Raw genomic sequence first — 13909 nt, 5'->3', positions numbered from 1 at the left:
AGGTTGGTGGGCTAGGGGTCAAATCAGAGCTACAGCTGCCGGCCTATGCCACGGCCACAGCAATGCCAGATCTGAGCCACATCTGTGACCTACGTTGCAACTTGAGACAATGCCAGAACCTCAACCCACTGAGCAAGGCCAAGGATTGAACCTGGATCCTCAGGGACACTGCATTGGGTTCTTAACCCACTGAGCACAACAGGAACTCCTTGGCTTAGCATTCACTCTTGTTGGTTCTCTTGGGGAAAAGGCATGCCATCAAAATTAATACAAAAGATGCTGCTGTGACTGTCACCTAGACCCTTCAGTCATACAGCTGTTTCCTGGGCCCTATGTGCAGGTCAGTCTGCCAGGGCTGCAGAGATAAAGCGGGGAAAGTCTAAACGATTGAACACTTAAGAATCTTGGTATCCGCAAGCTTCTTACTTTTTGGCAAGTGTCAGAAAAATTCATTTACTTGGCGATTGAATGTGTCGACATCGGCACCCAGCCACTTGCTGATTTCTCCTCAGCACTAGCTGTGCGTGATGCACAGGGACCGTCAGCGAGCGGAGGAGCGTGAGGGTGGAGGACACCATCTCTTCTGCGTCCAAGTCCCAGCTCTCCACTTCATCAGGTCTGTGGTCTGAGGCCAGTCACTCAATTTCTCTGTGCCCCGGCAATGATGCTAGTAATGTTTATATCCTTACACTGTCCCACTTCCCTTAGGAACTGTTTTAAGGATCAAGTCAGGTAGGTGGGGGAAGAGCAAAAAACCCAACACATCGACATTCAGATGACCAATCTGCTGTCATCGTGGTGTTTGGATTGCTTTCTCTGTACGCGAAGCGGTAGCAGGGTTCTGGCGGGACACTGCTGCCTGACCCTCAAGGGAGTAAGGGAAGGGAGTTTAATTGGTGAAGCCTCCTGGGCTAGCAACAGTGAGGTGCAGTTACCCGTGACAGGTCTGAAGGGACAGGTGAGACCTGGCATCCAGAAAGCTGTGTTCCAGGAGAGGCTGAAGCCCTGGGTAGGGGAACGGAGCCACGGCCCGCCACACCCCAGCAGGAGAGAGCCAGGGAACTTAACACTTCTCTTCCCACCGCCTGCGTTCCCGCTGCTGTGTCCCACTGGCTGGACCCATCTGGGCTGGGGGAGCCTGCTGACGAGTCCACAGAGGTCAGCTGCTCGGGGCACAGGGCAGCTCTCTAGCCAAGCCGTTTACGCTGGTCCTAGCCTCTACCCTTTTTTCCTCACCCAAGATTTGAGTAGCTGTTATTGTAGCTGGTTTGTGGCTGCAGCAGCCAAGCATCATGATCTTCTACATCATTAACAGAGCAACACGCCATGCTGTGGTTCTTTCTAGTTTATTGTTTGGTCGAAAGACAGGCTCTCTGTATTAATACTTTGTATAAACATCTTACAAAGTGCTTCTCCTAGATTACAAAAGGTCAAAGCCAACTTTCTTTGAGATGGGGCCCTTGAATCTGACATTTATGTCCCCATGACAGAAACTGGAGCTGCTGTACTTAACATCCTGGAAGGTGCCTTGACAAAGGCATGCTAAGGTCTGTCTAAAACCTTTAGCATCTAAAAGGATCCATCCTTCCTTCCCATGCCTATGAACCGTCAAAAGGAGAACCCCCGAGACGGGATACTGTATCTGCTACTGCATCGGGGGAGTTTGAGAAGGCTAGTTTAATGACCCCCAACTCCAGCCTTAAATCCTTCTCCAGAGACTCAGAGAAATGACTTCCCCTTCCCTCCAGCTGGCTTTTCAAGTACAGAGGCAAGTACTGAGATCCGGGCACTGTCTACCAAGTCTCACCCTGTCTCATCATGAGGCTTCTTGAAAGGGCTTTTGGTGAAAGCAGCAGCTTTAGTTATTGTCAGTCATCCGCCCTTAGAAAAGTATTTTTTGTTTAAAAAAAAAAGAGGAGGGTGGGAAGAAGGGACTATTCTGAGGAATTCAACAAGGAAATAGGTACCTTTTATGAAAAGGACTTTTAAGCTTTTGAACACACAACTTAGCTGAAATAACTTACTGAAGTGTCTCCACATAAAACACAGCACCTTTTCCTCAGCAGCTGGATGGATGAGACATGCATACATGGAGCATCCATTTAAAATACTGTCACTGGAAACAGCAACTGTGGCAAAAACACGGCTCCTCCTTTGCTCCCTTGAGTCACACCCACATCCCTCAGGCTGCACTCTGCAGATTTAGTTGTAAGAGAAGCAGTAAAGGTCCTGTCGGACGGCCATGAGCAGCCCTGGCGCTCCCTGGAAGCCCCCAAGCCGAGAAGAGAAAGCCACACTGGGAATGTCGGCCTTGGAGGTGGGGTGTGGGGAAGGTATGGTTCTGAGCAGGCGGGCATCATGGAGGCTCCAGATTCGCGTGTAGCAGTCCTGGCCCACTAAGAGAGGGGAGACACAGGGCAGGTTAGGAGAGAACGCACAGGAGAACTCGTGTGCCTGTGGCCCTGGCTTCCTACAATTCCTAAGGGCTAAAGGTGACTCCATTTGAGCCAAAACAAATTCACAAACAGCAGTGATTTCTACTGATAAGATGTCCCTTTTAAAAATTAAAGATACAGGTCACCTGGGTGCTCTAGAACCACTAACTGCAGTTATTCCAAGTAACAAGAGGCTGGCTGTGACACGCTGGGTAGGGCGTCCTCCTAGGTGGCCTCTGCATCTCCTGGTGTTAAGGGCTGTTCAAGAGGGAGCCACGCCCACCTGGTTCCGATGATATGCAGCTGATTTCCTTTTTGTGAGACACTAACCAGGAAAATCTCCTAACTTCATTACATCTAGGGACAAATCAGGTGACAACTCTCCTCAGGGTGTCTTCTGGTTTAACGGGTCTGTCTAGTCTTCAGGGTTCAGAGCTGAGAGGAACTGACACCTGACAGCCCGGGTTCGGGCAGCCCAGACAGGCAGTATGTGCCACTGCAGATCTTTGGGGGAGCAGGAGGACGAGGACAGACCTTAGGTATCAAGGATTTCAGTGCGTGCTTCCAACCACCTGAGTTGACTCCATGACCTTAGGGGCGGGTCACTGCAGGTTGTGCAGGTCAAGGGTTACTGCAGCCAGCCCACGACCTGTATCTCCTCTCCGTAAGGCTCGTATCTTTTCTATTACCCAGAACAAACTCTTCTGAGATGAAAACTTGTGGAAAATAGACTTAAGGAAGCTAATTGCTGGTGGTGGTGAGAGGAGTAAATAAATCCAAGAAAGTTCTAGCAAAGTGCTGTTTCTTAGCCACAAAAAAGTTTCCCAGCAAATACGTCCTTTCTGTAGAGTACTGGAAAATTTGAGGATCTGTGAAGACTTGAGAACATGCTCTTTAATGCCAAGGGCTGACTAGTTCATTTGTCAAATGGCCAAACTTTCAAGCTGTCCCTATACACCACGGCTCAGAAACAGTATCATCTGTGCTCAACTCCTAACTCCTTTCAAAGGGGTCTGGTGCTAGAAAGCTCTACTTCCGTTCTACAAATCATGGGTTCACAATGGGAGTTAAAAGGAACCAGGCACTGGTTCCTTTACAATGGCCTCAGTCTCTTTTCCTCAGCATCCTCTAGGGGACGTGCAAGCACAGAGGACAGGGCACCCATGCTTTCTGACACGATGGCCGCGTGATGGGACGAGGGTCACACTGAAGGCTGATCTGGTGAAGAGACTTAAACCCCACACCCAGGTCTCCTGAGCCACGATGCCTGACTGCACTTCACTCGCCTTTACTGAAGTGCTGCCCACCGAAGTGGGGACAAAGAGCTGACCAACTGGTGACTGCTGGAACTGTTGCTTGCTAAGGCCCCACTCTACATCCCACCTTGACTCCCTGCCCCCAACAGTCCCAAATCCCTCTTAGTTGGTTTTATCTTGGAGTAATTTCTCCCTCGTCTCTTAAAACTGCTGGAGGTCCTAAGGGATAGTATCTGATGGGACAGATCTCCTTGGCCCCAGGTACCTGCCACCACGATTCCTTCTTCCTCGTGCACGTGCAGGGGCAGGTGGGCATACTCGTTCACGTGCCCTTCGTACTGCCTTACACACTTATTGTTCCTCAGGTCCCACAGCTTGATCTGTGGGAAGAAGCACAGGGGGCCATGAGGGAGGGTCTGGCAGGTGCATGGTGAAGCCCAGGCACGGAGGCCAGAGAGGGCGGGCGAGGTGGTCTCCAAAGTCTTCTTCAAATTAGAAAAATCTAAGTCTCAAATTCCTGAGCCCGAGTCCATCAAAAGCACCAGCTTCACAGTGGGCAGCAGAGTAGCTGCCCTGCACAGCTGCCTGGGCTCCAGATGCCCTTCCCTGCCACTGTCTGGCAGGAGGGTCTCTTCTGTAGAGCCCCTCCACCTGGCCCAGAGCCAGCGGCAGTGGCTGCACAAAGTCAGTGGTACCCATACCGTTCCAGCCATGTCGGATGCCATCAGGCACTGCTCTTCTTGGAGGATCCGTACGGAGGTAACTGCTGAATCATGGAACAGGTGGGTGGCTTTCCAACCCTTGCCTTGATTTCGACAACGGAGATCAATGGCAAAGATTTCCCCGGAACGACAGCCATTAAACAGCAAAGGAGCCTGCAGAAAGAGGGACTGCTCGGTACCTGCCCCAAGGCTGGGAGAGGTGTGCCCTCCAGAATACAGCCCCTGCCTCCTCTCCAGCCCCTGGGTCACAGGTACAGGTGCAGACAAGCTGGTAGGGTTTGAGCCTCAGTGGTTGGAAGGGCTCCTTATGAAAGTTGTCAGAAAACTGGATGCTACCTGTTCTATTCCTCCAGTGTCCTCCCTGCTGGCTGCAACTGGTCCCTAAGGCCTCCCCTTGAACCCCTCCCTGTGAGGTGATGGTGCTCTGTCTCCTCCCAGGTCATCAGTGAGAAGCTGGGGGGTGAGTGTGGAGTAAGAGATGAGAGATCCAGGTAAGACCTGGGCGCCCCGAGAGAGTGGCAAGATGGCTCAAAACCCTGAATAATGAACTCTGTGCTTACTGCCCAAAGCAGGTCAGCACATCTTCTGCACTTTTAAAGAAAGATGGCATTTTCTACAGGTCAGGCTTTTGAAATGTAGTAATGACTAGAATTTTGACTTTTAAATTTCTAAAATGTGTACCTGACAGCTGCATATAAGAGTTATGAATTGAGACCTAAATTACTTGTCCTGTTGGCTAATCCAAGTTCTCAAGAATTGCTAACAATTCATTTAACTGAAAGCTGTTTCAAGTCAGCTGAGCCAGGCCTTTCTGGATCAGCCAAATTTCATTTCGTGCCGACCTGTTCTCCAAGTAACCCGTTGCTCCTTCTGATGCCCTCTCCTTCCCTGTGAAAGAGGGAGGAGGACCAGCGGCCCCTCGGCGCAATCCCACTGCAATCCAGCAAATGTCCACCTCTGGGGAACTGTATTATGCCCTCCCCCTCCAGCTAACCGTGAGGGCAAACTGCTGGGCCAAGACGTCACTGTTGGTCCCAAATGACTGCCGGTGTCCGGTCACCACGCTGGTCACCAGGACTCGCCGAGACAAGCCTGACGGAGGTGGAAAAGACAGACAGTGTCACCGGTGTTCTGGGGAGAGGGACTCTGGGCAGGGGCTTAGGGGCCCCGAGATCCTTCACCCTGGGCACCTGCGGGGGCAGCGGTGGCTCACCTGTACTAAAGCAGTTATTGGCCTGGATGTTCAGGGACCACGCACAGGACCAGGCCCCGGGGATCCGGAAGCTGCAGAGCATGCCAGGCCGGTCTCCGCCTGCGGAGGGAACAGGGAGTGTAAAACGTGGCTGACCTCCACGGCTGGACATCTGCCCTCCACACTGCCAGGCAGTGACCAGCAGGTGTGTGAAACCTCCAGGAACAGCTGCTCGGAGGGTCCATACCGTGGCCCCATTCTGGGTTTTGTGGCAGCAAAAAAGAGGCACTCAGGCCAGGTGCCTGGCTCAAAAATGGTTATTCTGAGAGTAATACATGAATCTTCCCTGACTTCCCAGCAGCAGTGTTAGAAATACTAACAGCTATCACGGAGGCTGTATGATGTCACAGATAAGAGGGTTTCAATTCTGGATCACACTATTAACTGTGTGAGCTCATGCAAACTCTTTTTTTGAATACGTTTTAATTGATAAAACGTACATCAAGGACACAAATCATGGTATACAGTTTAATGAATAATCTCAAAGTTAAGTACAGCCAGCCATGTGGCCACTACTCAGGTTAGAAAATGGAACATGCTAGTACCCTTCATGTCCTCTCCCAATTACTAGCCTTCCCACTACTCCTCATAGGAAGCCACCACCCTGACTTCCAATACCATCTCTTAGTTTTGTAAGGCAAATTCTGAACCTCTTTTGGCTTAGTTTCCTCATCTGTAAAATGGTAATAATATATACTCCTGCCTTACAAGCCTGCTTTATGATGAACTGCTAGGCACCAGGCTAAGTGTGCATTAAATCATTTAATCCCCCATATAACCTGAGGGTAGATGTTACTTTACAGAGGTTAGGCAATCTGTTCAAGCTGGTAAGGGGCAGAACTGGGATTCCTGCCAGGTCTGTCGGAAGCCTGCAGTCGTAGAGGCCTGATCCTTGTCTAATTGATCCTAATTCACGGAAAGACTGAAAACTTAATGTCCAGCATGCTGCCAGGCACCTGGACTGCCTTCGGCCAGACAGAACGTTAAGCATCCCCGACAGCACCTGCCATACTGTAGGAGCGTAACAGATGTTCTCGGGACGATCTGTGCAGGCAGCTCAAATAAATATTCTTATCTCATGTACTGGTAACATACACTTTTAACTGTTCTGGTTGCTAAAACGATCCCAAAGGAGGAAATAAGTGAAGATGCACATGCTTCTAGCACAAATCCTGGGTCAGGTTTAAGGAACCTCCCAGGTGCCCCTGCAGACTATCCCCAACCTCCCAGTGTGGCTTTGGGCTCACGTGGCCCACGGCTCCCACCCCTCCTGTCCATGTCAGCACCGCAGAGCTTAGGCTGGTAGCTGCAGGTCCTGAGAGGCAGAAGACAAAGATGACCCTCAGAACACCTCCTTATCCAAAGGAAAAGGACCCCCTGTACCTGGATGACTACTGACAAACAGTGACGCTGGGAGCAAGGTGGCACAGCCTGGAGTCTCTGCAATTCCCATGAGACACAGCCTGGAAAAGCTGTTAAGGATAGTCAAGTACAAGGCCGCCTCTGGGAGGAGAGTGGGCATCAGTACCTTCCAAAAAAACGTAAGAGTAATACCCATCACCCACATTTAACACGTTTACCTCTTCCATATTTAGTTTTGGATTTTTTTTTTTTTTTTTTTTTTTTTGGTTTTTTAAGGACCGCACCTGTGGCACATAGAGGTTCCCAGGCTAGGGGTCCAATTGGAGCTGTAGCTGCCAGCCTACGCCAGGGCCACAGCCACACGGGATCCTTAACCCACTGAGTGAGGCCAAGGATCAAACCCACGTCCTTATGGACTAGTCATATTTGTTTCTGCTGAACCATGATGGGAACTCCTGTTTTTTTTTTTTTTTTTTTTTAAGGCAGCAAACAACGTGAAAGATACAGTGAAAAGCCCCCCCCCCATTTTTTTGTCTTTTTGCCATTTCTTGGGCCACTCCCGCGGCATATGGAGGTTCCCAGGCTAGCGGTCTAATCAGAGCTGTAGCCACCGGCCTACACCACAGCCACCTCAATGTGGGATCTGAGCTGCCTCTGCAACCTACACCACAGCTCACAGCAATGCCGGATTGTTAACCCACTGAGCAAGGCCAGGGGTTAACCTCATGGTTCCTAGTCGGATTCATTAACCACTGTACCACGACGGGAACCCCAGAAAGGCCCCTTTTAACTTTATCCCACCCAGAGAGAATCGCTACTCTGAAACTGGTCTGACTTCTGGGCCATAATATTTCCACTACATGCTATCTGTCCACAGCAATATAAAGAACTAAAATTTTGTAACATACCAAAATGCCATCACACAGAATCTTCTACAACTATTCAAAGTACACTGACTCCTAGATGCAACTGTATTCATGTTTGTAGCTCCAGCTGATCTGTTTTCACCACCGGGCATTCCTTTATGTGAACAGACCACAATTCATCTATTGGGTCTCCTGGTGATGGGCACTGAAGTGGTTCTCGCCTTTTTCCCCTTTGCTGCTGGAATGAGCCTCTCTTGGTAGCCTCATGTCTCCCACTCCTATGTGTGGGAGGCTCCTCTAAGGCCGTTTCTTATACCCGGGGTTAGAATTTCATTTTACACTACAGTGAGCCATACACACACACTTGAAACAAGTTTCATAAAGTTATTACCCTTACTAAATATGAAACTGATATTTTCTAGTCTATTCCATTAAAAAAAAAAAAAAGCTGCTCAATAAACTGATTTCACGGTCCACTGACAGGCCATGACTCATAGTCTGAAAACAAACTATACCCAGGGTGGGACCGGGGGGTTGTGAAGCACACGCGTGTCCAACTTGAAGTGGGCGTATCATTAACTTCCACCAGCCAGTTCCCCCATTCTCCACATTTGCCAAAACTTGGCACCGTCACAATAAAACTGTGCGTATCTGAATGGGCATAAAACATCTCCTCTTAACTTGCATTTTTGGACTATATCTGATTAGTCATCTGGGGTTCCCTTTCTTTGAACTGCTTTTTTATGCTCTTTGCCTACTTTTTTGTTTTATTGGACTGTCTTCCGATGTATTTGGTTCCTTTGCCTTTCCTTTCAGACCTTCAAGGAGTATGTAATTTATCCCCACTTCCTCACCTTTCTTTCACTCTTCAACCGTCTGAAATCCAGGTCTGACCATCACCTTCCAGCGATGTTCTCCCCGAGGTCTTCAACGAGCTCTTAATTTCTAATGAACACTCTCCAGTCCTGCCCGATGCCCCGCAGCACAACTTCTAACCACAAACCCCTCCTTGGACTTTCTCCCACCACCAAGATCCCCTGGCTGAGGTCCTAAGCCTCTTGGACTCGTGTCCCTTGTCCACTTCTGCTCATCAGTGCACACCCTCTCCTGCGCGCCTTAGTCCTGCAGCAGCCTTCCACCGGAGGTCCCACCTTCACCAGCCCATCATCCGCATTGCTCTATGGGAAGCGAAGCCATGACCACAAACCTCCAGGGCACCCACCGCCCCGAGGATCTGGTCTTTGCAAAGCCCTACCTAGCCAGAGACATCACTGATACCAAATGTGCCAAGCTCTTTTCTCATTCTTCTGATGGGAGCCCTGTCCCCTCCTTTTTCCTAAGTGGGAATCACTTCCAGAAAGACCACCCCAACCCCTGCACGCTATCATCCAACTGTCCCACAGACACCTCTTCAAAGACTGACTACCTGTGGAGCTGCCCAGCTTCGGCACCTGGCAAGGGACTGTATGTGCCCAAAACAGGTTGGTGGGATGAAAAACATACATCTCTGCCGAGCATCTGAATGTGTAGGTACCATGCTGCCTTAGGCGGTACGCCCCATGTTAAATACCTCCAGTACAGAGGCTGCTGAAACTATAAATGAGAACACTCTATCTGGGCAGCTCAATTCTTTCTGAAATAAATTCCTTTTCCTCCTAGGTTTGAAGGGCAAGGATATGGGGAGAAAGTCCTTATCCACATGCACTTTTACATATTATGGCTGAAACCCAGGATACAACCAACCTTTGTATGGTACTCACAGGACCGGTAGCATATATTTAACCCTTTGACAGGCCACAGGTCAATGAAGAACCTGGTAAATATAGAAAATGTTCAGTCTAATCTTCTACCACTCTTTGGGGAAAAGCAGACAGTGAAGGTCCTACAGGTGTCATTTCTGTAAAGGGAGAAAGCTCATGACCACAACAGAAACAGCAGGTACACAACAGCCTGAAAAGGACCTGAAGCGACCACCAGAGGGCAAGCTGCCCATCAAACTACAACAGACCACCCTCTTTAAACCCAGTTTCCAGCATACTCTGCTTTACTGTGCTTCACTTTTTTTTTTTTGTCTTTTTAGCTATTTCTTGGGCCGTTCCCGCGGCATATGGAGGTTCCCAGGCTAGGGGTCGAACTGAAGCTGCAGCTGCCGGCCTACACCACAGCCACAGCCACGCCAGATCCAAGCTGCGTCTGTGGCCCACAGCGCAGCTCACTGAGTGGGGTCAGGGATTGAACCTGAGTCCTCATGGATACTAGTTGGGTTTGTTACCGCTGAGCTACAATGGGAACTCCTAAAGTACTTTTAAGTATGGATGCTGTTGCACAAAATAATGCTATTTCACACTTAACAGACTATAGTTCAGTGTAAACACAACTTTTATATTCACTGGGAAACCAAAAAAAATTTGTGACTTGCTTTACTGTGATATTCACTTTATTGCTGTGGTTTGGAACAAACCCACAATATCTCTGAGGTATTTCTAGATACAGATTTTTATCCTCTTAGATAGAAACATGGAAAAATGCCATATTGTTTAAAGATCGTAAGTGAGAGCGAGGTTCTTGTTTTCTCTCTCTCTTAAGGCTTGATCTCTTCCGCCCTCTGGTAAAATCGAAAGAGTAACAGGTGCTTCCATCACTCCACAGAACCCCAAGCAACTGAGAGCCACATACAGACTTTCAATTTACAGAACACACAAGTTTTGTATTTGTCTTACATAAAATTTATGAGATCTCTAACATGCTTTTAGGCTTTAAAAACCCTCAGTTAACAGTGTTGTGGAACAAACAGAAAACAAACAAAACACCCCAACAGGTTCTGATTCAGGCATCATTTGTTGAGGACCCATGACAGGCCCAAGCACTATGCTAAATGTATCCACGCATGTTAACTAGTTAACTTACGAAGCTGGTGTTAGGTATAATGAGTGGTCAGTTTCAAGAACTCATTTATGATGGAAATGAACCATGACAAGACTCATTAACACATGGCTTTGGCTCAAGCAAACAGCACTCCATGAAGGCCACGATAGACAGTTGTCCTGTGCATCAAGGGCTCCCAGGGGTCTCAGAGGAAGGGCCTGGGCACCCTGACACTGCATGATTGTGCCCCTACAAAGCCCAGATGGCTTTCAGGGAAGGGAAGGCAGAAACTGGAATAAAGAGTGATCCAAAGAAGGCCATCTTCCAGCAGGCAACCCAGGCCCAGAGCCCCAGTCTTCTGTCAAAGGAACCCGTTCTCTATTGCCTGCCATCAGCCTCCTTGCCCCAGGCAACTGCAGCTCTGGTCTCCTCCTCCTCTGCCTCAGGAGGATTCGGGGCTCCTCTGCTGAAGCACCAACTCCAGAACAGAGTCTGGCACACAGCAACAGCCACATCAGCCCGAGACCTCAACCACCTCTCTGTGCTCCATGGGAATCCTTGTTTTCTACCAGATGCATGGTCTTTCCTCTGGGTGAGTCGTGGCCCAGACCTCTGGACACCAAGACACCACCTCACAAACTCCACAGATGCCCAGGTCTACATCAGGGTGTGGTCTCCCCACCAAACCTCTCCAGCGGCCAAAAGATACAGAATGTGGGAATCGAGGTGATTCAGTGAGGCCCAGCACACAGCGTTCACCTGGTGAGGAAGCACACAGCAGGACGGGAGCGTTGGTTTGACTGCCAACTCGTGGAGAGAAAGAGACAACTGCGTTCTTGTGGAATACAGACAGGTGACTGAGGCTTCAGGTCTCACTCCCTGAACAGGGGCTGGGACAAGCATTCTGAGAACAAGGAAGCTCCCTGCCCCACCACTTTGAGCCTTGAAAGGAAAAGGGAGGAAGTAACCCTAGGCCCCAGGCCTTCATTGTCAGCACGGGCCTCACAGTGAGACAGCTGGTGTACCCTCTGCGGGGGGACGAATGCTCTGCAACGGCAGGGGCAAACCCAGCTCTGAAGGCCTCCCGCATCTCGCGACACCCAGAAGCCATTTTCAACCTGTGTCCATCTTGTGGCTCGTGTCTCAACAGAACAAAGAGTCACAGCTTCCTACAGATGCAGCTGTCACCCCACTGCCCTCTAGAAAGCAACCTCCTTGCGTTTCAGTAAATTTCAGTGCTGGCTGCAGACCGGCTGGGAGGTGGACACACTGTCCTGATGCACCGGGAGGACCCTCCACTCTGCGCACTGAGGCCCACCTCCCAGGAATTCTGTGCCGTAGCATGAGTTCAGGCTCCTGTGGATCAACTCAACCCTCCTGGAGGGGAGTCCTTGCCACACTTACAGCAGCACTGCTTCAAGCCCTCCCCCACGTAAATTCATTTCTCTTCCAAGACAAGAAACTAATAAGGCCCTTTTCTTCCCCTTTGAGATCTTCGGACCTAAAACTCCATTTTCTTCCCTTTGGAAAATGAGGTAACTGAGCACTGCCTTATTCACAAAGCTCTCTCCTCTACTCTGAATTTGGCTATGACTGCGGTGCCCTGGATCCAAACAAAGGCAGAGTGGGCTGCAGGGCTAAAGGGCGGAGCAGTGTACCTTCCGGTTGGTGAAGTAGAGGTTCTCATGCATATGCACCCTGAGCGTGGGTGTCTTCAGGCCGTGCAGGTTGATGATGCCGTACTTGGAGCCTCCGACTTTGACATCGTTGACTGTGAAGAGCCGGTCGCTGTTGGTGTCTGCCTGGAGAGGGGAAGTGGACTGTGGGTGACCATCTGCCCAGCCCCCATGTTCAGCGCCTTTTCACCAGGTGAGGGCTCCCATCCACCAGGGAGGGTGCCATGACCTAACGTGCCCCTACCTGGCGCAGCCATCACTGGGCAAAGCTAACAGTTCATGAGGGAAGATGGCCAGGAAGTCTGAGGTCTGCACACTGACCCCACTCAGAAGTGGGTTTGGGAGAGTCCTAAGGTCCACTCAGAGGAACTGCTCTGATGAACCACATGGTGACAGAGCATGTGGCCACGATGAAAGCCACACAGCAATGTGGAAAATGCTAGTTGTAACTGCTAAGGGATAAAAGGAGAATACAAAATTGCATTCCTATTACAAAGGCACTGTGATTACCACCAAGTCAAAAAAAAAAAAAAAAAAAAAGGCATTGGAATGTGGGCCATTTGTAAGATTTTTTCATTAAAAAATGTTAAAAATTATTTCAAAGCAAAACCTTAATATATATGTTTTCACATACTTATTTATAAATATATCCACATACACAGGGATTTGGGTGCTCATGAAAACACACTCTTTGCGAGCTTACTCAGGAAGAATAGTTATTCCTGAAGAATCATTACCAGTGACAAGAGTCAGAGCTGGAAAATTCACTCCCTAACACCATACACAAAAATAAACTCAAATGGATTAAAGACCTAGATATAAGACCAGATACTATAAAACTCTTAGAGGAAAACATAGGCCAAACACTCTCTGACATAAATGACAGTAATATCTCAGATCCACCTTTTAGAGTAATGACAGTGAAAACAAAAATAAACAAATGGGACTTAATTAAACTTAAAAGTTTCTGCACAGCAAAGGAAACCCTAAACAAAACGAAAAGACAACACACAGAATGAGAGAAAATATTTGCAAGTTAATCAACTGACAAGGGATTAATCTTCAAAATTTATAAACACCTCCTACAGCTCAATACCAAAAAAACAAACAACCCCATCAAAAAATGGGCAGAAGATCTAAACGAATAATTCTCCAAAGAAGACATAAGGATGGCCAAAAAACACATGAAAAGATGTTCAACATCACTCATCATTAGAGAAATGCAAATCAAAACCACAATGAGGTACCACCTTACACCAGCCAGAATGGCCATCATCCAAAAGTCTACAAACAAGAAGTGCTGGAAAGGGTGTGGAGCAAAAGGAACCCTGTTACCTTGTTGGTGGGATTGTCATTTGGTGCAACCACTGTGGAAAACAGTATGGAGATTCCTCAGAAAACTAAAATAGAACTACCATTTGATCCAGCACTCCCACTCCTGGGCATCTATCCAGAGAAAACCATGACTCGCAAAG

The 13909-nt window shown here is 48.9% G+C and overlaps 1 protein-coding gene across 2 annotated transcripts in view; it reads right to left on the bottom strand.

The window, feature by feature from the left end:
- Positions 1330 to 13909, bottom strand: part of DCAF4 (DDB1 and CUL4 associated factor 4) — a 30520-nt gene continuing 17940 nt past the window's right edge. For both annotated transcript variants that reach the window (XM_001928868.4, XM_005666341.3), the window contains exons 7-14: positions 12417 to 12560; positions 11468 to 11517; positions 7049 to 7128; positions 5627 to 5725; positions 5408 to 5505; positions 4393 to 4566; positions 3957 to 4071; positions 1330 to 2396 (exon numbers count right to left, since the gene is read on the bottom strand). In XM_001928868.4, coding sequence (XP_001928903.1) covers positions 2203 to 2396; positions 3957 to 4071; positions 4393 to 4566; positions 5408 to 5505; positions 5627 to 5725; positions 7049 to 7128; positions 11468 to 11517; positions 12417 to 12560 — 954 coding nt within the window. In that variant the 3' untranslated portion in view covers positions 1330 to 2202. The remainder of the gene's footprint in view (positions 2397 to 3956; positions 4072 to 4392; positions 4567 to 5407; positions 5506 to 5626; positions 5726 to 7048; positions 7129 to 11467; positions 11518 to 12416; positions 12561 to 13909) is intronic.

This window comes from Sus scrofa, chromosome 7, assembly GCF_000003025.6.
Source record: "Sus scrofa isolate TJ Tabasco breed Duroc chromosome 7, Sscrofa11.1, whole genome shotgun sequence".
NCBI classification, from domain to species: Eukaryota; Metazoa; Chordata; class Mammalia; order Artiodactyla; family Suidae; genus Sus; species Sus scrofa.
Note: the sequence above shows the minus strand (reverse complement) of the source record. Positions and strands in the feature narration are given on the sequence as shown.